This window comes from Seriola lalandi, unplaced genomic scaffold (assembly GCF_002814215.2).
Source record: "Seriola lalandi dorsalis isolate HSWRI2012SDOR001 ecotype SW California unplaced genomic scaffold, Sedor1 jcf7180002054630, whole genome shotgun sequence".
NCBI classification, from domain to species: Eukaryota; Metazoa; Chordata; class Actinopteri; order Carangiformes; family Carangidae; genus Seriola; species Seriola lalandi.
In genome coordinates this window covers 2,195,616-2,219,856 of record NW_019525183.1, presented here as the reverse complement: position 1 = coordinate 2,219,856, position 24,241 = coordinate 2,195,616, and the positions used below count along the sequence as shown (strand labels likewise).

The following is a 24,241-nucleotide window of genomic DNA, read 5'->3' as shown; positions in this document are numbered from 1 at the left end:
TCATCCACGATAGAGACGACTCCGCTGAAACACAAGGAAATCCAGTCCAGCTTAGCACAGGCTGTAGCTTCTCCACCAACTCAAGCAACAGGAGCACACACACCATCAAAGGCTTTTTTTTTTCTTCTGACCTGTGAAAATGGAAGCAACAGGCACTTGGAAATAGCCGTGTGCTCGTAGTGTTGGCCTATTTGGGAACATGGCAGTGGAAATGGAACCATTTTTTATTTTTTTTTTATCCTAAAAGCAGCCGTGTGCGTGTGGGACCGAGCTTGTTTTTGATCTTAAAGTGAAGCTACAAAATGAGAGGAGGTGTGAGAGGAAGGTGAGGACAGAAGCTGCACAAACTCTCCCAGCAGTCACATGAAGGCGTCTTGGGTGGTTGCAGTGGATAGTTTCAAGAAGCAGCCGTTTTAATCATCAAACGTTGAGCACACATGACTGAAAACAAGCTGCTCATTGTTTGTTTTATCCATTGGTTCCATTGGCATCAAAGGATCTCTCAGATCGAAGGGAAATAGGCTGATTGATTAGAGCTTTGTGGTCCAGCATCGTATTTCTTAGCTGCAGCCAATCAAGCCGACGACCTGACTCCAGGTTCACGGGTTCAGTCTGAGGTGCTGAGACTATTTTAAAGTATAACAGCAGGTTGGAGAGTTTATCAGCACTGGCTTAGGTTTGCACTTTCTTCAAAGTGCCTTTTAGTTTCTTAACGTTTTCCTACGCAGGCCTAATGTTTCTTCTCTTCCGTTGTCTCTACAGGACACCCCTAATAGCAGCTGGCATTATCGGAAGTCTATTTATCATCGTCATTCTGGCGCTCAGTGTGGCCGTGTACGTTCGACGCAAAAGCATCAAGAAGAAGAGGGCCTTGAGGCGATTCCTAGAGACAGAGGTGAGACGATAGAGGTCATAATTTATGCTTGTTAGAGCAGCTGAAAATACTGTGGAGTTTTTCTTACACTGTTAACTTGAGTTCATTTTTGTCATAAGATACAGAATTGGAGAATTAATTGTTGCATTTGCAACTACAGAATAAATTAGTCATAGATTTGTCCTGTGCTATCATCAGCAAATTACTGCTGTATAATGAATTTTATAGATTCCAGAGAGGAAATTGGGAAAAGTTTCCTTAAATACTGCTACATTATTATTAATGTTACAAAAAAAAAAAGTTTTATTTTTGACGTCTCTTAATTAAACGAGACAAACAAACACAAACTAGACACTTGAATTGGTAATTTCAATGCTTTACTGCTCTTTGTAAGGACTTCCCCCTAATCTTATTTTTTAGATTTTGTTGCTGGACTTCCCTCTCTCTTTGAGTTTGATCCTTGACCTCACTGCAGTTTTTCAGATGGATGCCAACACAACTAGACTCATAAGTAAACCTTGAAATATCAAACCTTGGCCATGGTACTTAGCCAAACCACGCAGTGAGCAGAAGATTTTGAAATTATGCATTACTGCCATCGCCCATTGATCTGGCCTTGGGAAAGGTTCATTTCTGGGAAGCATTAGACACTGGAGCCGACTTTATATTCAAAGGAGAAAGTCAGAGATTGAGGTGTACGTGAGTCCAGGGTTTATGTGCACATGTGTGTTCATGCTCTGGTTGATCACCTTTGTGCTGCGACAAGACACTCTTCCCCTTTGTTTCCTGTGTGTGGCCCAGCAGTTATGTCATCACTGCAGGACCGCTGAGTGGCCTTGCCTATAGGAGTGGGGCAGGCTGCATGTCAGTCTGCATTAGGATAATTTACAGGTAGAGGCAGCAGTGTTATAGACAGCTGTCAGGCCAGAGATGGGAATTGGAGGAGGGCGGCCATGGGCAGTTTCTGCCTCATCTCGGCCACGCACATCCATCTTAATCAACCGAGCCCTGTTCCGACAGCCTCTTGACCGGGAGGGGAGGCTTCAGTCCAAGCAGATTCGCTAATGTACTGTCATGGAGAAGGAGGGGCCGGAGAGGATCAGGCTGGAAGGAGATCCTCTTTGCCCCTTTTGCATCTCCTTTTATAAAGTTGTCCTGAGACTGATTTTTGCTCCTGCAAAGCTTGGCTCAATACTCCACCAGGAAAACGTGAAATATAACCAGCTGAGTCAATTTTTCCATTCTCTGTAGAGACTTAATTGGGTCTAAAAGTAATTAGACATAATAAAATCTTTATCGCCTGTGGCAGGTTGGCCTACAGGTTAAACAGACCGCTCAATAAGTGTAGGTCATGGGTTCAATCCCCACAATGGCCCAAATGCATGCACATTAGCAGCTGTGTTGCAGTGGTCCTAAGCATGGCACTGACCCTGCTCGGTCTTTCTAGGTCACTGTGTGTAAGAGCATTAGCTGGATGATGAAGAAGAAAATCAACGACTAAAAGAATGACCTGACAGTTATGATGTTGTGCCTGCAGAGAGGTGAATGTGTAATCTGTAGCCATCATTTGAAGGGTTTCAATCCAAAATACTAGTATATATTTGTATTAAGTGAAAATTCAGAGGTGGTCGTATGCTTACAGGACGCATAATGCTGTTGATTTTTTTTGCCAGCACTCATTTCATAAGGTGTCTGTTTCTTCACCTCACTTGAATTTAAATCCCTCGCTTGAATATATCCTGTGCGCATACTTTGAGCATACACACAGATACTCCTCTTTCCCCTGTTCACTTTCCCTCTGAATGTTGTTCTCCCCTCTCACCCACCCAGCATGCTAAAAAAACCTGCACTCCTTGCAGTCTGTATCACACCTTCCAGAGGCTCTTTTCTGGCTGATGAAACCGTGCGATAGGCTTAGCGCGGCTGGTGAATGTGGATTCTCTATTCAAACGAATAACAGAGCTGAGTCTGTGTCTGTGAATGGAGATCAAGCTTGTCTGGGTGAGGGATTTGGGGACAGCGAAGGCTCAGAGAGTCCCCCACCCCCACCCCCTAACCACCTTCTCTCTCTCCCTATCTTCCTTAGCTTTTTAAACACAGAGCTCACCTCTTGTATCAGACAGGAAAAAGATGCCTCCAGTATGCGCTGTCAAAACGTGATCTGAGCACTCAGCTATCATTTCCATATCACTGTTGCACTTTGTTGACTTGCAAAACACACTGCTGTTTCATTTCTTCATTGTTTTCTTTGTTTTACTATTCTCTGTCTATGTCTTTTCTGGCGTCTTCACCTCCTTCTTCTCTTTTTGTTCTCCATTTTCATGTCTGTATCTCTATTTATCTGTCTCCCTTGCGAGCAGACACTTTATTCTTCTATCATTTTAACTCTCTCTTTCTGTTTTTGTTTTTCCCTCTCTCTCTCTCTCTCACCTTGAGAGAAATATAGAGGCTAATATAAAAAAGCCTGTCTCACACTGTGGTGCCTTTTGAAGAAGCCCCTGAAAACAAATTGCTTTTCGCAGGGAGAGACAGCACAAACAGCAGAGTCCCCTCACTGTTGCAGCACGACCCCAGGCCTTGAACTTTGACCCCAGCCCAATGAAGCAGGACTAATGCGCTTGGAATCGCCCTCTGTTCCTCCCCCTGCCCCCAAGGTCCTCTTCAAGCTGCTTTGTACAGACATGCGCCGTGTGAGTGTTTCAGCACCACAGGCTGTGGATAGCTCTCACACTGCTTTCGTGCTGGCCTCTGCTATCTTATGAGGATTTCAGCGTTGGAGAGAGCTGGACAGCTCCCATTGTTTACCCCTGGGAAGGCTGACTGAACAGACTCATGAGACATCATTACAAATGAATGTAGTGCAGCCAGGCATTGTTCAAATAAACTCAACCTTATGTTATATTCAACTTAAGATCTCAGTGATTCAAAAGACACCAAATATGCCGTCTTGAACCTGTACATCAAACAGAAAAGTACAACTTTTCTCTTTGATGTACAGGTTCAGCCATAAAAATAAAAAAAAAAACAGTTACAAAATCTGTTCAGTAATCATGGAACGTCAGGGAATCATTTTTATAGTTGGCTCAGTTTTAGACTTTAGACAGATTGGTTCGCATTTTATTTGATTTCATTTCATATTTGGTCTCTAAATAATGTCCCACCAGATGAGGAAGCAAAGCATATAGTTAAAACTGTCTGTTGATGCTGGATACATCAGGATATGTCACCTTTAAAAGATAGATATTTGTTTGGGTATTGTTTTTACAAGTCATGATCCGAGCAGCATTGGCTAAAAGAAGCGAGATGAGGCAAGAAACTCAAAATCTTTATTTTTACAAACCAACGTCATGGCAACTTTCTTTTCCTGTGCAATGAAGGGTTATTATAGACATTCTGGGTGCTCTCCCTTATGGTGTTACTTCAAAAAAATTGGTTTAGATCATTTGGCTATCGCTTACCTATCTATCTGAGTGTATCAAACAGTGATGCCCCCTCCTGGCCCTGCAAAGCCCCAGCGCTGCATAGTTTCCATCTTTTCCTGCTCTCAATCAAGAGCTAATCAGATGTGGGCAGAGAAGAAAGTAGAATAACTTCAAGATACCAGTACTGGTTCCCCACAATGTGCTGGCTGTTAAGCACGGCAATCTTGTTCCACCTGATTTCAATTACGCAGCGCAACAAATGCAGCGTTTTATATGGGTAATGCGAACATTAAAGCGTACACCCGAGGGTTTGCAGAACAAGTTTATGTTTGAGGACACTGTTTACTTATTCAATACACAATAATTCTGTGAATGTATTCTAGCCCAAGGCTTGAACATACTGCTTATTTGTCCAATGAAGAATCCGAATCCTCTCCACCGCACCACCACTGAAGCTCATTTGGCAAAGGCATGGTGGATTATTAGCTGGTAAATAAAGTGTCGTGGAGAGTGTGTGAGTCCGAACTAGCTCAAGAGAATTTTCTAGGCCATGGGTCTGCATCTCATTTAATAGACCTCCCCTCTCCACTCCTTCCCTCTCCTCCTCTCCTCCCCTCTTCACTTCCCCTCATCAGTCCAGTCCAGCTTTATCCTAATGGAACAATAACAACTACAGCCTGTTACCATCTGCTCTTATTACGGCTCTGTCGCCACCTCCCTGCGCCTCAGCTCTGCTCTCTCTTTCCAAATCACTCTATTTCCCTCGACCTACAATGTGACTGGTTCTCATGTCATCCATGCAGTGTATGCACAAAACACACTGATTCAAATAATGCTCTTTCCCCAGGCTGATATGATGGATGCGACCAAAGCTTGTCCTTCTTGTCGGCAGGAAGAAAGTCAGCCAGAGTTTCTGTGTTATTTAATAGTCCATTTGCTGTACCTCTAACAATCAACCTAGATCACCTTGCACTAAAGAGTCACTAAACCCACCTCACTGGATACAGTTGAGAGTTTTAGTGTCATGGGATGGTCTAAATACTGTCAAAGAATATGAAAGAATTGAGGGGTTGTCTGCAAAATAATCTGCCAGCTCCCAAAAATATATGGATGTAACATCAAGTCACATAAATCAGGCATGAAGCAAAAGATAATGATGCCCAAAGAGGCAGATAAGAAAATAGAATAATAAAAGTAATACAGACAAATTGCAATAAGTGAACTTTTGATGAGAAACTGAAATAGCACAACAAGTCAATAGTGAATCTATGCAGTTACAGGAATGTATGTATAAGTTTGTCATAAACAGATATTGGATAATAATAATAGTAACAAGAAGTTGTTTATTTTTTTGTGTATTCAAATGAGACTTAAAAAACGTCAGTGTAGTGACACAAGTGGACTAAATTAATATGCCCGACAGCTACTGGCTTAATACTAATGCTCTAAACCTCTATCAATTAGCCATTAATGATAGCAGGAGCTACTTACAAGCCTTTCATAATGAATGTTTTTTTTTAAAGAAACTGATACCAAGACAGAATCCTTGTTATTTTTGGCACAATTATTGTCCAATAAATGTCTTGAATATTTGCTGCCAGTGTTGCTTTTTCTCTCATGTGGAATTGCCAAATGATTAAGTTAGCTTCAGCCTTAAACACACTGGGGAAAGAGAAACAAAAGAGTTTAATATTCTGCATTTATGGCTTATTTTTTTTAATGCAGGAGAGGTGCTGTCACTTGACCGTGGACCAATTTCACCTCAAGGTCCATTTAGTAGCTTTTGATGACATCACATTGTCTTCCTCAGTGGATAGTTTGCCCAGATGTCATGGAATTGTACTTTTGTAAACAAGATTTCAGGACACATTGGATGAAATAAGCGGGTTAAGATCTATCACATAGTCACTCAGTGCTACTTCTGTCATCTCACTCACTTCCCCTGATATTTATCCCTCATCCTCCCTTCCCCTGCTCCGTCTGCTAACTCACTTCCTGCAGTGATATCTCAGCGGGCTTACACCACGCCCTCCGGCCCGGCCATAACAATAGCCATTAAACGACGTGTCATTGCCATGCTGCGGGCAATGTCATCCATTCTGTGGACCGGCCTGGCGGTGCAATCGCCGGCCCTATTGTGCTGATGGTTTTATATCACATTGAGTAAGTGCTTGTATGGCTGACCGACTGATATATGGTCTCATTATATTGTTTGATGGCCATGGTTGAGCTGGGTGATTATGCTGCTGATAAACCACAGCGAATGTGAGACCCGATAGGCTGATAGGCTCATTAAGACATGTATTGATCGGAGACATTGACTTCTTCTGTGTGTGTGTGTGTGTTTTGTGGTCTGATATGTGCTATGTGTTCGTGTGTGTGTGTATGTTCTTCATCTTTGCTTTTGATTTGATGTTTGAATCTGAACATCATGCATGTGTTATTGTTGTGAGATATGTACTATATGCTGTCTGGCTGAATTTAGGTGTTATATGTATGTGTATATCTGTGTGCGTGCATGCGTGCGCGTGTGTGTGGCTCTTCCTTCCCTCTGGCTCAGATCTCTTCACAGCTCGGTTACAGGTGCCAGCCACCGCTCTTTATATTCACTAACCGAGGCTTTGTTGAGCGGCTAGCGGTTGAGGCGGGTGGCCGGCCAGCTGCTGGGATGCTGCTCGGTGTCAGCTGTTCCTGGCAGCCAGGCAGCGTGAAAGAGGCTCGTCATAACCTCCGATTGGAAATTGTTTTGTATGTGCACAGCTGGTGAGCTGCTACTCTTTGTCAGCTGTGATAGTAGCTGACACCAGACTGTGATTTGTTTAGTCGTGGACACGCTGCAAACTTCTCATTCACACCCCCAAATTATAAATGTGTGTGTGTGTGTGTATTGCAAAATCATGTCTGTGTTTGGCTTTGTATTTATTTGCTATAGAAAAACAAAAAGCTTGGTTTTACTTTCAATCTTCTTTCCAAGAGTAGTTTATTTCTTATTGTTTTAAACAAAGCGTCCTCACCCTGCTGCACTCCCCCAACACCTCTTAAATGTTTTTACTATTCAGGGTTTCAAGAGCAGGAGGATGAAAATATTTAGACTCGTAGCAAAAGAAAGGCTAGCTTTAGGCTTTTAGTATTTTCAAAATAAAAGAAGTAGCTGTGAGGAAGGACTCTCATGTTTTTGGCACTATTACCTATAAAAAGGAAATGGTTAGTGGGGAAATACTCTAAATATTTATGTTTGTGTGTGTGTGTGTGTGTGTGTGTGTGTGTGTGTGTGTGTGTGTTGTCAGCTGGTGGAGCCCCTGACCCCCAGTGGAACGGCCCCTAACCAGGCTCAGCTGCGGATCCTGAAAGAGACGGAGCTGAAGAGGGTCAAGATTCTGGGTTCAGGAGCTTTTGGAACCGTCTACAAGGTCAGCGTGTGTGTCTGGCTAAATGGCGAACAAGATACTCGAGCACAAAGTTTCTTTCAGCGGAAGCTGCCCTCCCACCAGTAAAACAACCCTTCTTGACAACCTAAACAATAAGCATAAATATTTCCCTTTATATCAATGTTTCCTGACAGACATGAGCCTAGGGCGGTTCAAGGACCTGGAACTGAAAATGCTGTTTGTTTGCCAGATTCACTGCCCTTGGCAAAATTATTCATGTCACCGTGAAACTCAGCAAACCCATTGAATAAATACTCTATTTCCCCACCACCATTCCTCTCAATACCACTACTGCTGGGCTTGTTGTTCTTTTATAGCTATATTTTATTACACTTGATCTGCATACATAGTCTACCATCAATTTATAGCCATATTATTATGCACAGCTCCTTGCCTGTAGCAGGTGGTTGACTTTAGGCCCCATAAAGTAAATAAGACTGTAATATTTCCTCGTTTTAATTCTCTTTTCCCACGACTTTATTGAAGGTGTTCAGACTCACCTGAGAACAGGTCGAGTAATAAATGATTTTTTTACAGTGACAAGCAGGTCACGAGAGCGCAGACTCGGCCTCAGGAATAGAGTCGGTGCAGGTGCAAACACCAACCTGCAGAGGAAGGTTAGCAGGACAGTAGACGCCATTAAAACATAAGCAGCCGTCATCAAAATCACCGTGTTTATTGAGACTTAGTGCAGTGCGTTTATGGTGATTGCTTGTATATTTCAGGGCATCTGGGTCCCAGAAGGTGAAACAGTGAAGATCCCCGTGGCCATTAAAATCCTCAACGAGGCCACCGGCCCTAAAGCCAATGTGGAGTTCATGGACGTGAGTATTTATATTGCAACAGTTTGTGTCTGTTTTGGTCCGTGTTTGTGTGTTTGTGTGCGTGTGTTTGTGTGTTCAGGTGTGTGAGCTGTTAAAGCCTTAGCCTTGTCACAGAGATGGCCGAGCCTGTCACTTTGTGGGATTGTGCATTCGGCGGTAAATTCTTATGAGAGTACCACCTCAGTCAGAGCCAGTAATAAAGGGAACCGCACTCCGCTGTACAGCCAGGCATGTATTGAACGAGACTCTATTAAAGAAAACAGCACTTGTTTATGAGATATGGCTTTATTGGAATCCAGGAGTGATAGAAGGGGAGAAGAAGAGGAGCAGGGGGGTAAGCTGGAGTTCCCACCTTATCTTTGTCACCTTTCTCCTCTCTGCTCCTTCCACTCTCCACTTTTCACACAGTAAGGGTTTCTCAACTATGAGTTTTGCAGGAGAGTAGTTTGTCTTCATATTATTTTCTTCAGACATTTTACCTGTTTAAATCTTCATTTAACTAACCACCTCACCTGAGCACGGCCCTGTATTTTCATTGTTGTTCCTATAATTAAACATCAGTTCCCTTTCTACTTGGACAGTTTTAGTAGATGGACTGGAAGTTAATCAACTATTTTGTTAATGGAACAGTTGTTAGGGTCATTTTACAAGCAAAAATGCCCAGAATTCACTGGTTCCAGCTCAGACTCTAATTATCTTGGGTTTTAGAATATTGGTTGGACGAAACAAGCCAACTGGAGCGCCAGTGAAGAGTTTTTGACTTTGTATTTTTCAGTATTTTTTGACATTTGCTAGACGAATAAACAACTGAAAAAATAATCATCAGATTAATTAATGATGAAAATCATTGTTAGCTACAACCTTATATGTCAGAGATTCAGTCTTACAGTTTGTGTCGAACTTCTCAACAAAACATGCCAACAAATCAAATATTAATTTACCTTTATTGAGTCATCTTTACGTTTGCTAACTGTGCTAGAATTGTCAACTTCCTGTGGTTTTTCACAATAAAGCCTTTCCTCATTTTGTGTTTTTCTTTTTTGTGAAAAACATGCAAGAAGTCATGAGTTTATATTACCAGTTTCTTGGATGTATGAAGAAAGTGGGATTCAATGCATGGAGGCAGGCTCCAGTGGCCAGTGGCTGTACTGGAAGCAAAAAGTCCAATCTGGCCCAAAAATATTTCCCCATTATGAAAGAGAAATCTTGAAAACTGTTGACTGGACACCAGTTATTCACAAATTTAATAATTTAGGTTTAATAATTCCTTATGAATGCAAAAGTGTGGCAACGAGGCTGTGATTCCACCTTCTTTTTCCCTTTCTGCCCAATTTCTCCTTTCCTCTCCTGTGCCTGCATCCTCCCTCTACCTCCCCCATCTCCTCCCTTCCCTCTCCTCTCCCTCTGTTTCTCCCAGCGGGGGTCTCTGTCCATCCAGAGCCAATATGCTCTGTCTGCCGGCTTGTTAAACAGCAATCTAAAGGCAGGCTCACGCCTCACCACTGGGATACTAGCCACTAGAGTGCCAGCTCTAAACACACTCTGAAAATCCACATTCACAAACACACAGATACACACACACGCGCACACACACACACACACACACACACACACACACACACACACACACACACACACACACACACACACATACATAACCAAACAGAGCTCAACAAAAGGTTCCCTATGTAGTGGTGGCCGCGCATGTGAGGGATGCAGGCTGATTTGCTTGTGTTGGCAAATATGTGAGTTAGCAATGTGTGAAATGCAAAGGCCTAATAATACACTAATTTAATATGTTTTGGTACAAACACATGCACGCACACACGCGCACAAGCACACACACACACACACCGGGTGATAGACTGGCAGAGCCCTGCAGAACTGTTGCATGTTCCTGCATGTGTGCGTGTGTGTGTGAGGGAAAGAGAGCAAGTGCGTTAGATGAGGAGGGAGGGTCAGGCGGCAGTAATCGAGGTCAGCGCTCAGGGAGATGAGAGGGAAACCAAAACACACACACAAATTCGTGCACACACGGCCATGCACACACACATACACACACACACCAAGTCCTTGTAACACTTGCCCCGGGAGTAGAAAGCAAGAGCAAGAATTTAGCCCGACATAGTTTACGACTCCCGGGTCTTTTGGGATCACAGAGTGAGAATAAAAGGGCTCTCTCCTCCTTTCTGTTTCCACACACAGATGTCCTCCTTCCGCGCTCCCTTTTTCTTTCTCTCTTGATCCCGAGGTGTGAGGTGCACTCGGTGTGGCTGGAGTTGTATAACATGGAGCAGTTGCAGGGGGAGGCAGGTGGTTTTATGAAGTGGCGATGTAGTGGCACTACTTTGGGCCATGAGGCTCTGTTTAAATCAGGCCACTGATGATGCCAAAAGCCCCTCTATGGCCTATGGCCCCCCTCCTGTTTAGAATTAATCTACTCACACCCACACCACCACCACTCTCCCTCTAAGCTCATTCTTTAGCATCTAAATTTAAAAAGGCACCTCATCCATCTATCAGCTGCCCTGGGGCCAAGCCTGGATATACACCTCCTCGACCATTTGCTGTACGCAGAGATAGCGACGGGGAGTGTGTGTGTGTGTGTGTGTGTGTGTGTGTGTGTGTGTGTGTGTGTGTGTGTGTGTGTGTGTGTGTGTCCTTGAGTGTGTGAGCGTGAGTGGTTTTTGAGAGCTGCCAAGAGAGTGTGTCCGCATGTGAGAGCGTGCGAATGAGCGAGAGAGAAAGGAGGCAATAGGAGATGAGACCGACGACTGAAGTGAGTGTTTTTAAGCAATGGCTCTGAGTGCAGCTTCTGCTCTGCCGTAATGCACGAGAATCAGCCCTCGCCATCATAACACTTCATCACCACCACACATCCTTCTGCTTGCAGCTCCGCAATAACAATTATCCAACATTGAGTCCCAACTGTTCGAACCTCTACGTCCATCTGCTGCAGAGAGAGATGAGAGGGGAAGCCAGAGACAGCATTTACACACCAAATCAATCAAGACAGAAAACTGAGAAGTAGCTCATGAAACGAGACAGAGAGTGCCAGACAGCGACTATGTATTAGACAACGGCCGGAATTATAAGCCTGAATGACTCACAGTTCTTGATTGTGTTGGTGCAACATTTAAGAACCTCTATGTGTTAAAATATAGATGAAAAAGGCTGCTTTGTGCAGCTTTGAAGAAGGTTTCTGCAGGATTTTCTCTTGCAGTGAGAATACTCGGCGGACAGATGCTGTGCATGCAGATATAGTCATCATCCCACAAGTCTTAATTTATGCATCTAACTCCACCTCCACTTGGAAGTGTTTGGAATACAGTGCAGTGTTATCCATGGATAATAGATGCATGGACAGACACTGAATCCTACTATAAAAACAGAATCTAATATACCTTTATACCAGTGGCTCCTAACCTGAGAGATGGACTCCTCAGAGGTCCTGAAAATCTTTTTTTTTTTGCTTTAGTGCTCATAACTCATATCCACACTGGTGTGATGAAGGGGGTCACAAGCAGACATTACTTTATTGTAAGGGGTCACAAGCCAAAATGCCAAAATACCAGAGCATGACTGGGGATTTTTACAGCCTTTTAGTTTTAGTTTACCGCCCAGTGCCAGCTTCTCAGTCCTTTTTGGAGGCAGGAATATTTGAGCAAAAGCAGTGAATCTGACCAAAGCCAAGTTGGACTGTATACGTGGCAACCATCGCAGTGAGTAGGCCGTAGAAACCTGTCAACTGAGCAAACATGACCCCAAACATATGCATCCTTAAGCATTAATGTCCCTTCATTTGAATCATTTTCCTAATGGTCAGTAAAATCAGCTCCTGAGCCACTGAGCAGTTCCTAACTCACAGAAAGACGTGGCTTCAGAAGTTTGGGAGTTCTGGGAGTTCCTCAGAATTATTGCAACAGTCCCCTTAGTCCCTCTTTTGTCCTTCTCCCCCCTCTCACCCAGGAGGCCCTGATCATGGCCAGCATGGAGCACCCCCACCTGGTGCGTCTGCTGGGCGTTTGCCTGAGCCCCACCATCCAGCTGGTCACGCAGCTCATGCCCCACGGCTGCCTCCTCGACTATGTGCACGAGCACAAGGACAACATCGGATCGCAGCTGCTGCTCAACTGGTGTGTCCAAATCGCCAAGGTAAGTGACGACGGTGTGATCATGTCAAAGGAGGACGGCACCTTGTGGTGTCTTATTGTACTGCATGTGTTGGCAGGTGTGAGGGCTGTAATAGGTTTTATCAGGTTGCGTTCACGTCGCATGAGTCTGCCTTTATCCAAGCCAGAGTTTGATGGATGGTGACATGTAGAGGGTTGCCAAGTCCAGTGTCAGATTTCTGCAATAGCATCGTTTTTATTGTACCTTTCCAAATTCTTATTTAAACAGCTTTCAAAACAGTTTTGAACTGATATCACAAATGTCCCTGATCTGTCTGACCTTTCAGTTTCAGGTTCCCATTGTTGTTGTCCAGGCTTGGTGGCATTGTATCAAGATTGAAATTATGCAAAACACTTGCTGCAAACTCAGAGCAATCATTAAGAATCAGAGAGCAGCAGCTGCACGTTCAAAAGCATGCCATTTTGAGAACAAACACAGAGCTTATATGGCTGTTAGTGTTGACGTTCCAGACTAAATAACTCCCAGTTTGCCCCTGTTGATCCTAATTATCCTCACTGCTTGACACACTGATCATTTCCACGACCCTTCACAGTGACATGATAGGCCACTGACGTTGTTAAGCAGCACTTTGCCCTGAACTCTGTCATGGAAGCACATCAACACACATTATTCTTTCGGGAAACGAGTGACAGTACAAGATATCAACAAATTAAAGACCATTCTTTGCTGCTCAAACAAAATCTGCGCTCCGAATCATCGGAAGAGCAGTAAGGCTTGAGATATTGTGCGTACTTTTGCTTACCCAAAGAACATTTGTGTTTTGTTTGCAAATTAAAGCAGTGCAGTCAGACTGCTTGATAGTGTAACTGCCTGGTAAGATTTAATTTCTCTGAATTATAACTGCGGGATACAGTAGGGTGCTATGCTGCTGCTACATGCTGTGCAGGCAGACATATGCTGTGATGCAGAGCCTCTGGAAGCAGTAGCGGCAAAGAAGTGATCTGACAAAAGGCTGATTTACTGCTGGTGCTGAGCAGCCCGAGACTTGTTGCTGTCCAATTCTGTCAATTTGCTAATGTGTGTGGTTCTACTGATTGAAGTTTAAGTCAAGCAAAAAGACTTTTTCTGCATCTGTGCCTCCAAGAAATGCATGCCATTTCATGTCATTTCACTGGTCAAGCCAAATGTTGAGGATCTGTGTTGCTTTCCTGCAGAAAATGTAGCACAAAGTCAGCAATTTCAAACTCAACCAGACTGGCTACATACTGTATTTCAATAAAACATTCACGGTTATCGCAAAGCTCCAGACGTATTTAACCAGTTCTGGCCACTGGCCAAGATGCAGCTTCACATCTATTCCATTCACATTTAGCCATTTCATGCATCTTGAGCAAAGCTATTCAGTATCACTTTAAATGCAACAAAGCCTCTGTCCCCCATGAGGATGGCAGTTGAAGTGAGAGCAAATGACACAATTACACACAGAATTACACAAAAATTAGCCACAGTTCTGCTTGTCACACATAAAGCAAGTGTAGTACTCACTTGATCCCCGATCATGGATGAGAGAGCAGTGATCAAATCTGTATAAGGTGAGGGAGCAATATGAGTGAGAGCCTGTGAGGATGAGGAAAACTTCTGCCTTGCTATTACTTCATCCATGCCAGTCATCCGTTGTGCTTGTGTCAGTTTATGGTGAGTTTTTAGCTGAAACACAGTTCTGCTTTTAACCAGATTTGTTTTAACGAAGGTTTTGATATAATTTTGAGGCGATGATGTGACAGTAGAGGTGATTAATTGCACTTGCGTGACTCATATTATATAAGAAAAACAATCTTTGAAACACCTGCTCCACATCCTGAGACAACCGAGACTGTTATTTCAAATGGAGGCCCAATATTCAGCCGTATTATAACACGTAGCGTAACAACATGCTAATGTAGTATAAACCTCATCTTCACAAATGAAACTCTGGACTTGAAAACTCTTTTACGGGCACTCCTCAGATAATGTCCTGTTTCTAAAACATTCCTCTTTCAGTCAAACTGCTGGAATTGATTCGCTGTGGTCATCCTTAAAGGCGATATATATTCTCTCATTTCAGCTGTCTGAGTCAGCGATGAGAGCGTAGGGTCCATGGCGTTTAGGTTTAGTGTGGGAGGGCTTAACCCTTTATTCCCACCCCCCCACATGATGGATGAATTCCACGAGCTTGAGGAGCAGGCTACTTAAGCAGGTACTTATTGCCGTAATTGGATTCGATTTCACCTGTGGTGACAGGAGAGGAAGTGTCAGTTTCTTAGCAGTTCTGTAAGCGAGGAAGAGCAGGAGAGAAGATTTTTCACCTCTGTCCTCAACCCGCACGGCACTGTGACATTCAGTTCAGGACATACATTGTGATTGATTGCAATAACTGCTGTTCTTTCTTGTGACTTCTTTTCGTGACCGAAGCTGCTTGATTGATTGATAGATGATTTAGTGAGAGGAATCAATAGGGCTTCCTATGTTCCTATTAGCATTAGAAAGAACTGTCCTTTCCATTAATGCTTCCATTTTAATAAGTAACAGCTATCTGCATGTTAGTTAGACTCTCACCCCTGGGGCTAAATGATCGGTGAAGGATTTCAAGTTAAAATGACACATCACTTAGGATTACACATGCAATGTCAACATCTCAGTCTATTGGTTCAGTGGTGTCATTTGTTTCTAATTAGGTAACTTTATGAGCTAAAATCAATGGTGAAAATTGATTTCAGTGACCACCAAGCAGAGCGTGTCTTGCTTGTTTGCACTTGAGTTCTTAAGAATATAGAGTATTTCCTCTGCCAACTGATACAGGGTTTGTTCCTGGGTACAGGAAGTCCATTTACCAGCATGTGTTGTTCACGGAGCTCATGAAAAACGCTTGCAGCATTAAAGCCAGGTGGCTTGGTTCTTCTGCGTTATGTTAAGCTCTTGGATCCTCCTCACAGGTCCTCCATCACATAGCCCAGAGGTATTTTTCAAGCCAGAAAACAGACAGACATTCTCTGCGGTGTGTCCATAAGCATTAATGTGTCTTTGCATTCTCGTGCGTGTGAGTTTTTTTGCGTCATGTGTGTGTTTGAGGAAATGCCAGTGTGTTTTTGTGCGAGTGGACCGAATAAATAACACAGAGACATCTTCTCTGAGTGATCTTTCCGCTCTCAAGGTAATGACGGGGAACCTTTCCCCCAGGAGAAAGACATACAATTTTCTGGGAAAGGGGAGAATAATTTCCCCTCCATCTTCAGTTAGCTTTGAAAAGGGTGTTGTTACGATAGAGGACAGGAGAAAGTAAGGGAGGGAAAGAAGTTATAAAAAGAACAGAGAAAGTACGAAAAACAAGGTCTTGATAGTACCAAGACCAAGCTCTTACTGTGTACTTTTTCCTGACAACATACTGAGCCAGGCTTGCTTCCGGTCTAAAGCAGACTGCATCCTTCAGGGTGTCAGAGTATATGTTGAATCTATAAGAATGAAGCAATTATGTAAGATGATCATATGTTGTTGAATCTTAATCTGCAAAGCAACTACAATAGTAGCAAGCGATTTAGTATAGTAGCTATAAATGGAATAAAGCTGGATGACAACAGAGCCCATGCAATTAGCAAATATAGCTACCAGAGCTGATGTGCAAGTCCTTGGCTGTTTAGATGCCAGCTGGAGCCTGGTTTGCTTGAAACAAGTTTCCATGTTGTTGATAGTGAAGACAACATCAAGCAAGTTGAAGAATGGCTTTCTCAGTCACACCAGACAGTAAACACAGACAAACCCTCTGCTCGCCATGATCCTCGCTCTGCATCACGCCACGAATCACAGAATGTAAACATCATTACTTTGCAGTTAATAATTGCACTCCGTAGTCTTCCTTTTCATTAGCGAGACATGGGAAACCTTCACATTGTCGCTCTATATCGCAATGTGAAAGAAAGAATGTAAACACAATTACTTTGGGAAATATAATTAAAACATGGCAGGGGCTCTATCCTGCTCGACAGTCCTTCTTAAAAGTAAAATATTTAGAAGTGAAATGTAGCGCAGTAGATCTAAAAAGCAGCATAACATCATATTATTGAAGTACAAGTACATCAAAACTGTCATTGAAAAAAAAATATTGTGTGACTTGAGGGCTGAAATAAAGGAGGCTAAACTAAGGTACAAGACTGAGGGCGAGCTCAGCCTGGAACAGAATGAGAACTATGATAGTATCACAGAATGAGGGCAACAGAGAGGTCGCTTCGGATGGTTTTCATTCAGATAAACGCATGTCTGATGAACTTAACGGTTTTTATCTAAGATGTGATAATCATGATTTGACTGTACAGATAAATGAGATAAGAGAAAAGACCATAGTTTCTCCAGCGTTCGATACTGATGTGGAGAGAGCAGCAAACCCCTTCAGACATACTGACACCAAGAGTGCAGGACTTGACAACGTCCGCAGCCAGCTACTGAGTATAGGGGGGTAAGAGGTTTTATTGCAGGTCGTGGAACGACTGGATCTGTTACAGTTTGCGCACACACCTGGTAGAGGTGTGGAGGATACTGTCATCACACTCTTACACTTTCTGCATCAGCATTTGGAGGCCCACAAGACTCATGTCAGACTTTTATTTATTGATTTATCTTCAGCATTTAATACCATCCAGTCACTCCTGCTCACAGAGAGGCTCATTTGCCACTTCAAACTTGATCCTCACCTGATTGGTTGGATAATGGACTTGTTGACTTGACTAATGGACTGGATTTTGCTTTATAACTCTTCCAAGTGTCACAGCAACCATTAGAATAGATACACGCTGACTCTGTTACTGTCAGCCTTCTTGAAGGGGAGGAAGAGGATCATGGGCAGTGGTGGATGACTTTGTGGCTTGGTGTGATGAGTCTTTCCTCCATCTAAATTTGTCAAAAACTAAAGACATTTGACTCAGCAGTCTTGTTTAAATGGCCACCTGTTATAAATCAGGCAGGCCCAATACAGGACACTAGTTTTGTAACCTTGAACCTTGAATCTACTTAGTTATTCTCCAGGACTGCTGAGTACATACATTGCAGTGTTTACCCAGAGAGAAATGACACATGGATTCTGTCCATCCGAGCTGCAAAACCGCCTGAACCAGGCAGAAATATAATCTCTTTCTTTTTCCGATTTCACCATAAAGTCGTGGCAATTTGCCAATCCCCCACCCCCACCCCCACCACCACAACAACAGCACAAACACCAGCCGTATGTGGGCTCTGACCTGGGCAGTTGACCGCCGCGCTGCAAATTGATTGGCCGAGGCCTGTCGCCAGGCAGTGACTCTTCATCACTGAGTGTTTTGGGCATTGAGATAATGGCCCCCATTAATCTACAGCCACACTCAGGGCTGCCCCACTCCTACCGCCACACACACACACACCCACACACACACACACACACACACACACACACACACACACACACACTCACAGTGACTGGCACTCACATAATAACACATGCATGGAGTTACAGAAATAATGCAGGACACACACAGAGGTCTGTTGGGATCTGTGTGTTTCCTTTCCTTTTTCTCACCACCTTTCCTTCATTTCCTTACCTCTGTTTTACTGTACTTTCCTTTCATTTATCCTGTTCCATTTCCTATTTTTTCCTTTCCCATCATTTTCCTCTTTGCTTTGATAATCTTTCATTTCCCGTCCTTTTACCTCCTTTCCTTTCCTTTCCTTTCCTTTCCTTTCCTTTCCTTTCCTTTCCTTTCCTTTCATTCTGTCTTCTCTTAGCTTCCCTTTTCTTTCCCTCTCTGTTCTCCTTTTACATTTCCTTTCTTTTGACACAGCTGTCGTTGTCTCTGTTCCCATGGTGGCTGTGTGCTGGGGTTAACAGAGGTCAAAGTTTGCCATACATCTCCACATACATTACCCACTCCAACTCACATGTCCTCAAGTGACCCTGTGTGTGTGTGTGTGTGTGTGTGTGCGTGTGTGTGTGTGTGTGTGTGTGTGGAGAGAGAAAAATACGAATTTTCTAAGTGCATAAAAATGACCTCCTTTTCCCCTTTCTGTCCCTTTTGCATCTCCCTCTTCTCCCCTTCTCTTTACCACTCACCAACTGAATCTCTCTCTCGGTCTCATTCACCCTCACACTGTCTCACACACATATACAGAGTATTTTTTCATTAGGTTTTGGATTATTAATGGAATAATTAGGTTTGGGATGTATTTTAATGAACAAATCAATCACTGAATTAAATATGGGATCGGAACTAAGTGTATGTGGGGCTACGGGAGTCTTTTAATTTGGCTCCCCCTCCTCTCCTTTCCTCTCTCTTTCTCTCTCTGTCTTCCTTTCACAGTCTCTCTCCTCAGGCTCAGTATAATGAAAGTAGAATAGATTCAGCAAGTAGCTGTCCTGCCGTTGAAATGATTGGCTTTGGCACTGAAGCCCAGTCTGGACGAGAGTCTTGATTGGTTTTGGGGGGGGTGATAGCTGTTGGGCAGGGGCTTGTATCTAGGTCACACAGAGGCCTTCAGTTGGTGAGGGGTGAGGGAGTAGAGTGAGTCATGTAAACATACCCACCGGCGAACTGGTGGACTCGCATTAACGCAACATGCCCTGCAGGAAAACCCCTCCGGTTGGAGTAGAGCTCTGCTGCCGTGGCGGCTCTGGACAGCATTTTACAGATTGACAGAGCTAATGATGGTGTAGAACATTGACCTTAAATAATTTCTCCAAGGTGAGCTCGACACTGTACGACGTTGTGGTAAAATATGCATGAGAGCATGAGTGCAGAAGCAATGATATGATCGTTTTAATTTATAGCACCTGCTTTGAGATATATGTGTGGGAAACTAAGCACGTACAGACGTCAAGAAAAATACTCCAGTGCCTTTACACGCACACCCGCACACACACACACGGTGTCCTACTACTGCTTAGTCAGGGAAAGTAAAAGTAAAATCTCTGGTCTTTTCGATTTGGTTCCTGATCTTTGGGTGCACTCATGTGTGGTAATATTCCCGTGTGGACACAAAGATGTGTACACTTTCAGAGTGTGTGCGTGTGTGTGTGTTTGGATTTGCATCCTGTGGTGGCTCCTCGGAGATACCACCTGATGGCTGGAGATCCAATCTGGTCAAGCTTAGTGTGGAGCCCTCTGTGTCATTCACTTCCCTGCAAATGCTGCTCTGTGCTGAGCAGACACATTTCGCCTGTACTCATTAGCCAAGCCTTAACACTTTCTCCTGCTCATGCTCTCTTATCCCCTCCCCCCAAGCTCATATCCCTCATCTTTCCCTCCCTCCCTGGAAGATGGATTCCTGTCTTTGCTTTGAATGAAATCACCTCCCCTCCTTGCGTCTATCATGTTATCGCATCTCAATGAAAGGAAACGATGCTCCTGCAGGGCCTGGACACGTGTATGTAGACAATTAACTGAAGTTGCCCTGATTTTCCTTTCTTCTTTTTTCTTTTTCTTTTTTTTTTGCTCCCATTACATAGACAGAATATTAGTGTTTTCATCAGGTATGTAGCCGATGTTGACCGCAAGTGCTCCTTACTGACAACATTGGTTAAAACTTAAAAGACCCAAATTGACATTCTTCAGATCTCGGCCCTTTTGTTGCTGGATGAATAAGTACCGCTGTCACTCAGAGGCAAAAAAAAAAAAAAAGGCTTCATTCTAGCACTGCGAAACATCTTAGGAAGCTCTGCGTGGATAGATGCATGAACAACTCCTGTGAATTTGACACTGTTGCAATGAACTTGCCATGAATTTATGGCCTCCATGGCAACAAAACACGCCACAAGCCTTTAGAATCTTCTGATGGTTAAAACCGGGCCAACAAAAGACAAATTCTGAAAGAGTCACTATAAACAGACTGAAAACACTTGGTAACCTGACAGCATACAAGCTGCAAGCACGCAAGTGTTCTGTTTGTGACCTCTTTATTATCGTGCTTGTGTCATACATGCAGATATCAATATCAAGTCAGAATTGAGTTTTGGGCTTTTGTGTGTGAACGCCCCTTTGGTTTCTCTCTCCATGCTACAGTTCTTGTGGTATTTTGATGAATTAATAATATTTAAATAGTAAATTTAAAGGTCACCCTTCCTCGGAAATTTCAGGTGTCACTGAATATATTGGAATAGTGAATATTATTTTCAAACAGCATACTGTAGTTCATATATCAGTGCTTGTTGCCATCCTTTAGCTCTGAATAAAAGGTGCTGTGGCAGGAAAATTAACCATAGAATGATTTAAAACACTTCACTTTGCTCTAAAAGGCAATTATGATTAGGAACTGGAGAGTAACATGACTCCTGTCAACAACATCCATTTAAATTCCAGTTAACAGCTGATGAGCAGACATGATGAAGCCTGGAGGTGAAAGATGTTTCTCCACCTTGGCGTATTTATCACTGACACGTCGAGCATGTGCAGGAAATGGGAAATGTCTGATGTGCGTCAGAGGACATCAGAATGATAGCTTCCAGGACTGGATTGATAAAAGCTGATGGAAGCATGGCGGCGAAGCACCTCAAAGTACTTTTGGTCAAATTAGACGCTCAGATGTGCAAACTGATTGGTTTGATGTTGATTTTTTTTTTTTCTCTCTATTCCAACCTCTTGGTAAGACTGGTAAGTAAATAGCTGTTAATGCTAATGTTAGCTTTGCAGCAATAGCAAAACTTACAAATAGATCCTTTAAAGTGCAATGAATAAATATCATGACAGCGCCGGAGCTCGCATGTCAACAGATCCATATGCAAACGTGAAGGAAAAGCTAGTACGTGTACCTTGTGTTGATTTTACACAGGATTCAGTTACACAGTAAAATTTTATTGCATGCCTACTTTAGTTTATGTTAATGACAAATTTAAAAGGAGTTGGAAATTATATATACTTCACTTGTACATTTAAACTGTCTGAAAAGGACTTTTAAGTGCAAGGCGAAATTGATATATAGCGAATGATTGATGTTTCCAGTGCCACCCTGTACAGTCAGTCTCTTTTATTCCGGTGTGAAACACATTATACTAAGTTATAGTGAATTTAATGCTGTCAGCAGGCATTCCAGTAGTGATCCACGTTCAGCACTTCATTCACGCGGGGCTTCATTAATAATGCAGTCCCACAAATCTTTGCATCTCAAAGCTTGTCAGGAAGCACATCACACTGTGATTACCAAACAGAGCAACCCATAATACGATGCCACATCATAAAAAACAAAACAAAACCAACTAATATGCACCCTGAGCAGTTTTCCCCTTCCTCCAACGCCAACACATTTACAAATTTATACACACACACACGCAGAGACCAGTCCCCAAGGAGTACGTTCGTGTCCCTGCTGATGCAACAAAATGAGGAAACGGGCTGCAGGGAGGCCGAGGAGGAAGAGTACGAGGTGATGGGGAGAGCGGGCGGTGGAGGGATAAGCCCCCCGGGTCTTTCTAATTATCTGTAAGGATCAGCAGTGCTCAAGGATGCATAAGAGGAGGGATTTGATTTGCCAGATCCACTGGGTAGGAAGGCCTGATTGGATCGGTCACCTCTCTCCATACACACCCATTACTCATGACGCCTGGAGCCGAGGCTCATTAGACACAGGCATATGCACCCATGCAGATGAATGGCGGCGCGGGGGATTCTCCTGCGACACCTCCTTACCATGCGTTCTCTGAGATGTGCTAAAAATAATTTTAATTTTTTTCTGTTATCAAGTCCTACAAATGTCATCCTCATAAAACAAGCACATGTAATTCCGCCGGGTTCTGATACGAATCAATTTTGCGCAATCAATTTTTCATTTTCTCCGCACTACCTGTCTTCTTATAAACAAACAGGATGCAGTAAGTCAGGGAAACAATAGCATTTTGTCACTTGTTTGTGTGCCCACGCATACAGTCATGTGTCCTAATAGATCATTCCTATAATCATCATGAATTCATGTGAATTCATCTTTGTTCGAACATGTACGTGTTCATACCGACAGAACAATGTGTCTCTCTTTGTATCAGGGTCAGCCGATGGGCAGGTCAAATCAAGAGGAGTCTGACAGCTTCTCAGCGTGATAATTATCCCCTGTGATTAAAATTTAGAACTTCGCAGTGTCACAGCAAGTAGCAGACAAATTATAGGCATCACTGTGAAGGCTGAATGCTGCGTTGAGTGTATAGCCCCGGTGCTCAGTTGATTCAAGTAAGGATCAGATTTCCTCGCTTCAATTTTCTTTTCTCTCTCCTTCCCTCTTGCTTTCTGTCCTCCTCTCTGTTTGGTTCACCTGTCGAGCTCAGAGGCTGCTGAGCTGTCGATGAAACCCGTCATTACTGTTCTCACGGCTACGTCGAAACTTCACAGGATCTCACACGAGTGCTGCTAATTGACGCGTGGACAGAGCCGCTCACCCAGCAAGGACGTTTAGCTGCATGGCTGCATGTCATGTCGTCTTTTGTTGCAACAAACGATCGATTTCATTGCAGGAGTGTTTTGTTCTACTTGGGATTGCAACTTTATGTCACTGTCTTTACAGAAATGTATCTAACTGATCAAAAAGTTGCTATTTTCCTCTTTCTAATTCCACTGCAGCAGCCAAAAAATTATTGACATTTGCTCATGTAAATTTGCCAGCAGCTGTCTTTTATTGCCTGCACAGTGACATTTTGGAAGGATCTCTCCGTCCCACAGGGGAGCTGAGATCATGGTGACAGAGCTTAGATAATTTTACATTTGGTTCTCTCTCTTGAGGTGGATATAATTAAAGGTGGAAGCAGGAACACATCAAGCGCGGATGAGTTCCGACGCTGTTTCAGAAAGCCGCTCACCACCAAGAGAATATCGCCCATGTGGTTTATCGCATACACACACACACACACACACATAATAAACACACTCACGTCAGCTCAGGTTGATAGATAGGTGCATTTTTTTCCCTGCACTGTGTTTCCAGAACGGCTGAATGCGGAGCAAATGGGCCTGTGCGCCGACTCCTGCGCCACCGCTGAGCTGTCATTCTATATGTCACATTATGTCACATGCACCTGGACCATCTGGTGATGCAGTTTATTGGTTTCTGTGGAGATAATTCAAACAGTATACTACCACAGCACCATCATCTAAACCTTCTTTTTTCCCCCCGCATCTTCCCAAATTGCTATGTGCTGAACCAGCTTGTAAAAGGTGCTTATAATAAATTTAACCAGACTTTCATAAGAGTATTTCAGAATAAAATTTGAGCGTATTATGTGCTCGTGTGAATGGTTAAAGAGAGGCGCATCTGGACACTGACTGGCTCATTCTCACTCCTTCCATTTTTCTCTTTCTATCACACACACAATGCGAACACACACTGGTTTTTCACACATGCTTTGGAGACTGCCAGCTCTGTGGGAATGCCTTCCATTCTATCTCCCGTGCAGCACCCAGCCCATGACAGACGACCACCTGCGCCACCTGAGCGGACCCATTGTGCGCGCCCCTTATCGCACCAGTCCCAGTTCTCGGCGTGCGGGCAGTCCCATATTGCTCACATTGTTGCTGCGTCTTCTCCTGTTCG

The 24,241-nt window shown here is 43.5% G+C and overlaps 1 protein-coding gene across 4 annotated transcripts in view; it reads left to right on the top strand.

Moving 5' to 3' along the window:
• LOC111665293 (receptor tyrosine-protein kinase erbB-4) overlaps positions 1-24,241 on the top strand; it is a 257,866-nt gene that overhangs the window by 176,749 nt on the left and 56,876 nt on the right. For 3 of the 4 annotated variants that reach the window (XR_015438067.1, XM_023420237.2, XM_087177701.1), the window contains exons 17-20: positions 763-895; positions 7,584-7,706; positions 8,450-8,548; positions 12,518-12,703. Coding sequence is in view for 3 of the 4 variants with exons in the window: in XM_023420237.2 (XP_023276005.1) it covers positions 763-895; positions 7,584-7,706; positions 8,450-8,548; positions 12,518-12,703 (541 nt within the window). In the remaining variant the exon portion in view is untranslated. The remainder of the gene's footprint in view (positions 1-762; positions 896-7,583; positions 7,707-8,449; positions 8,549-12,517; positions 12,704-24,241) is intronic. The other variant, XM_087177702.1, reaches the window with a different exon arrangement.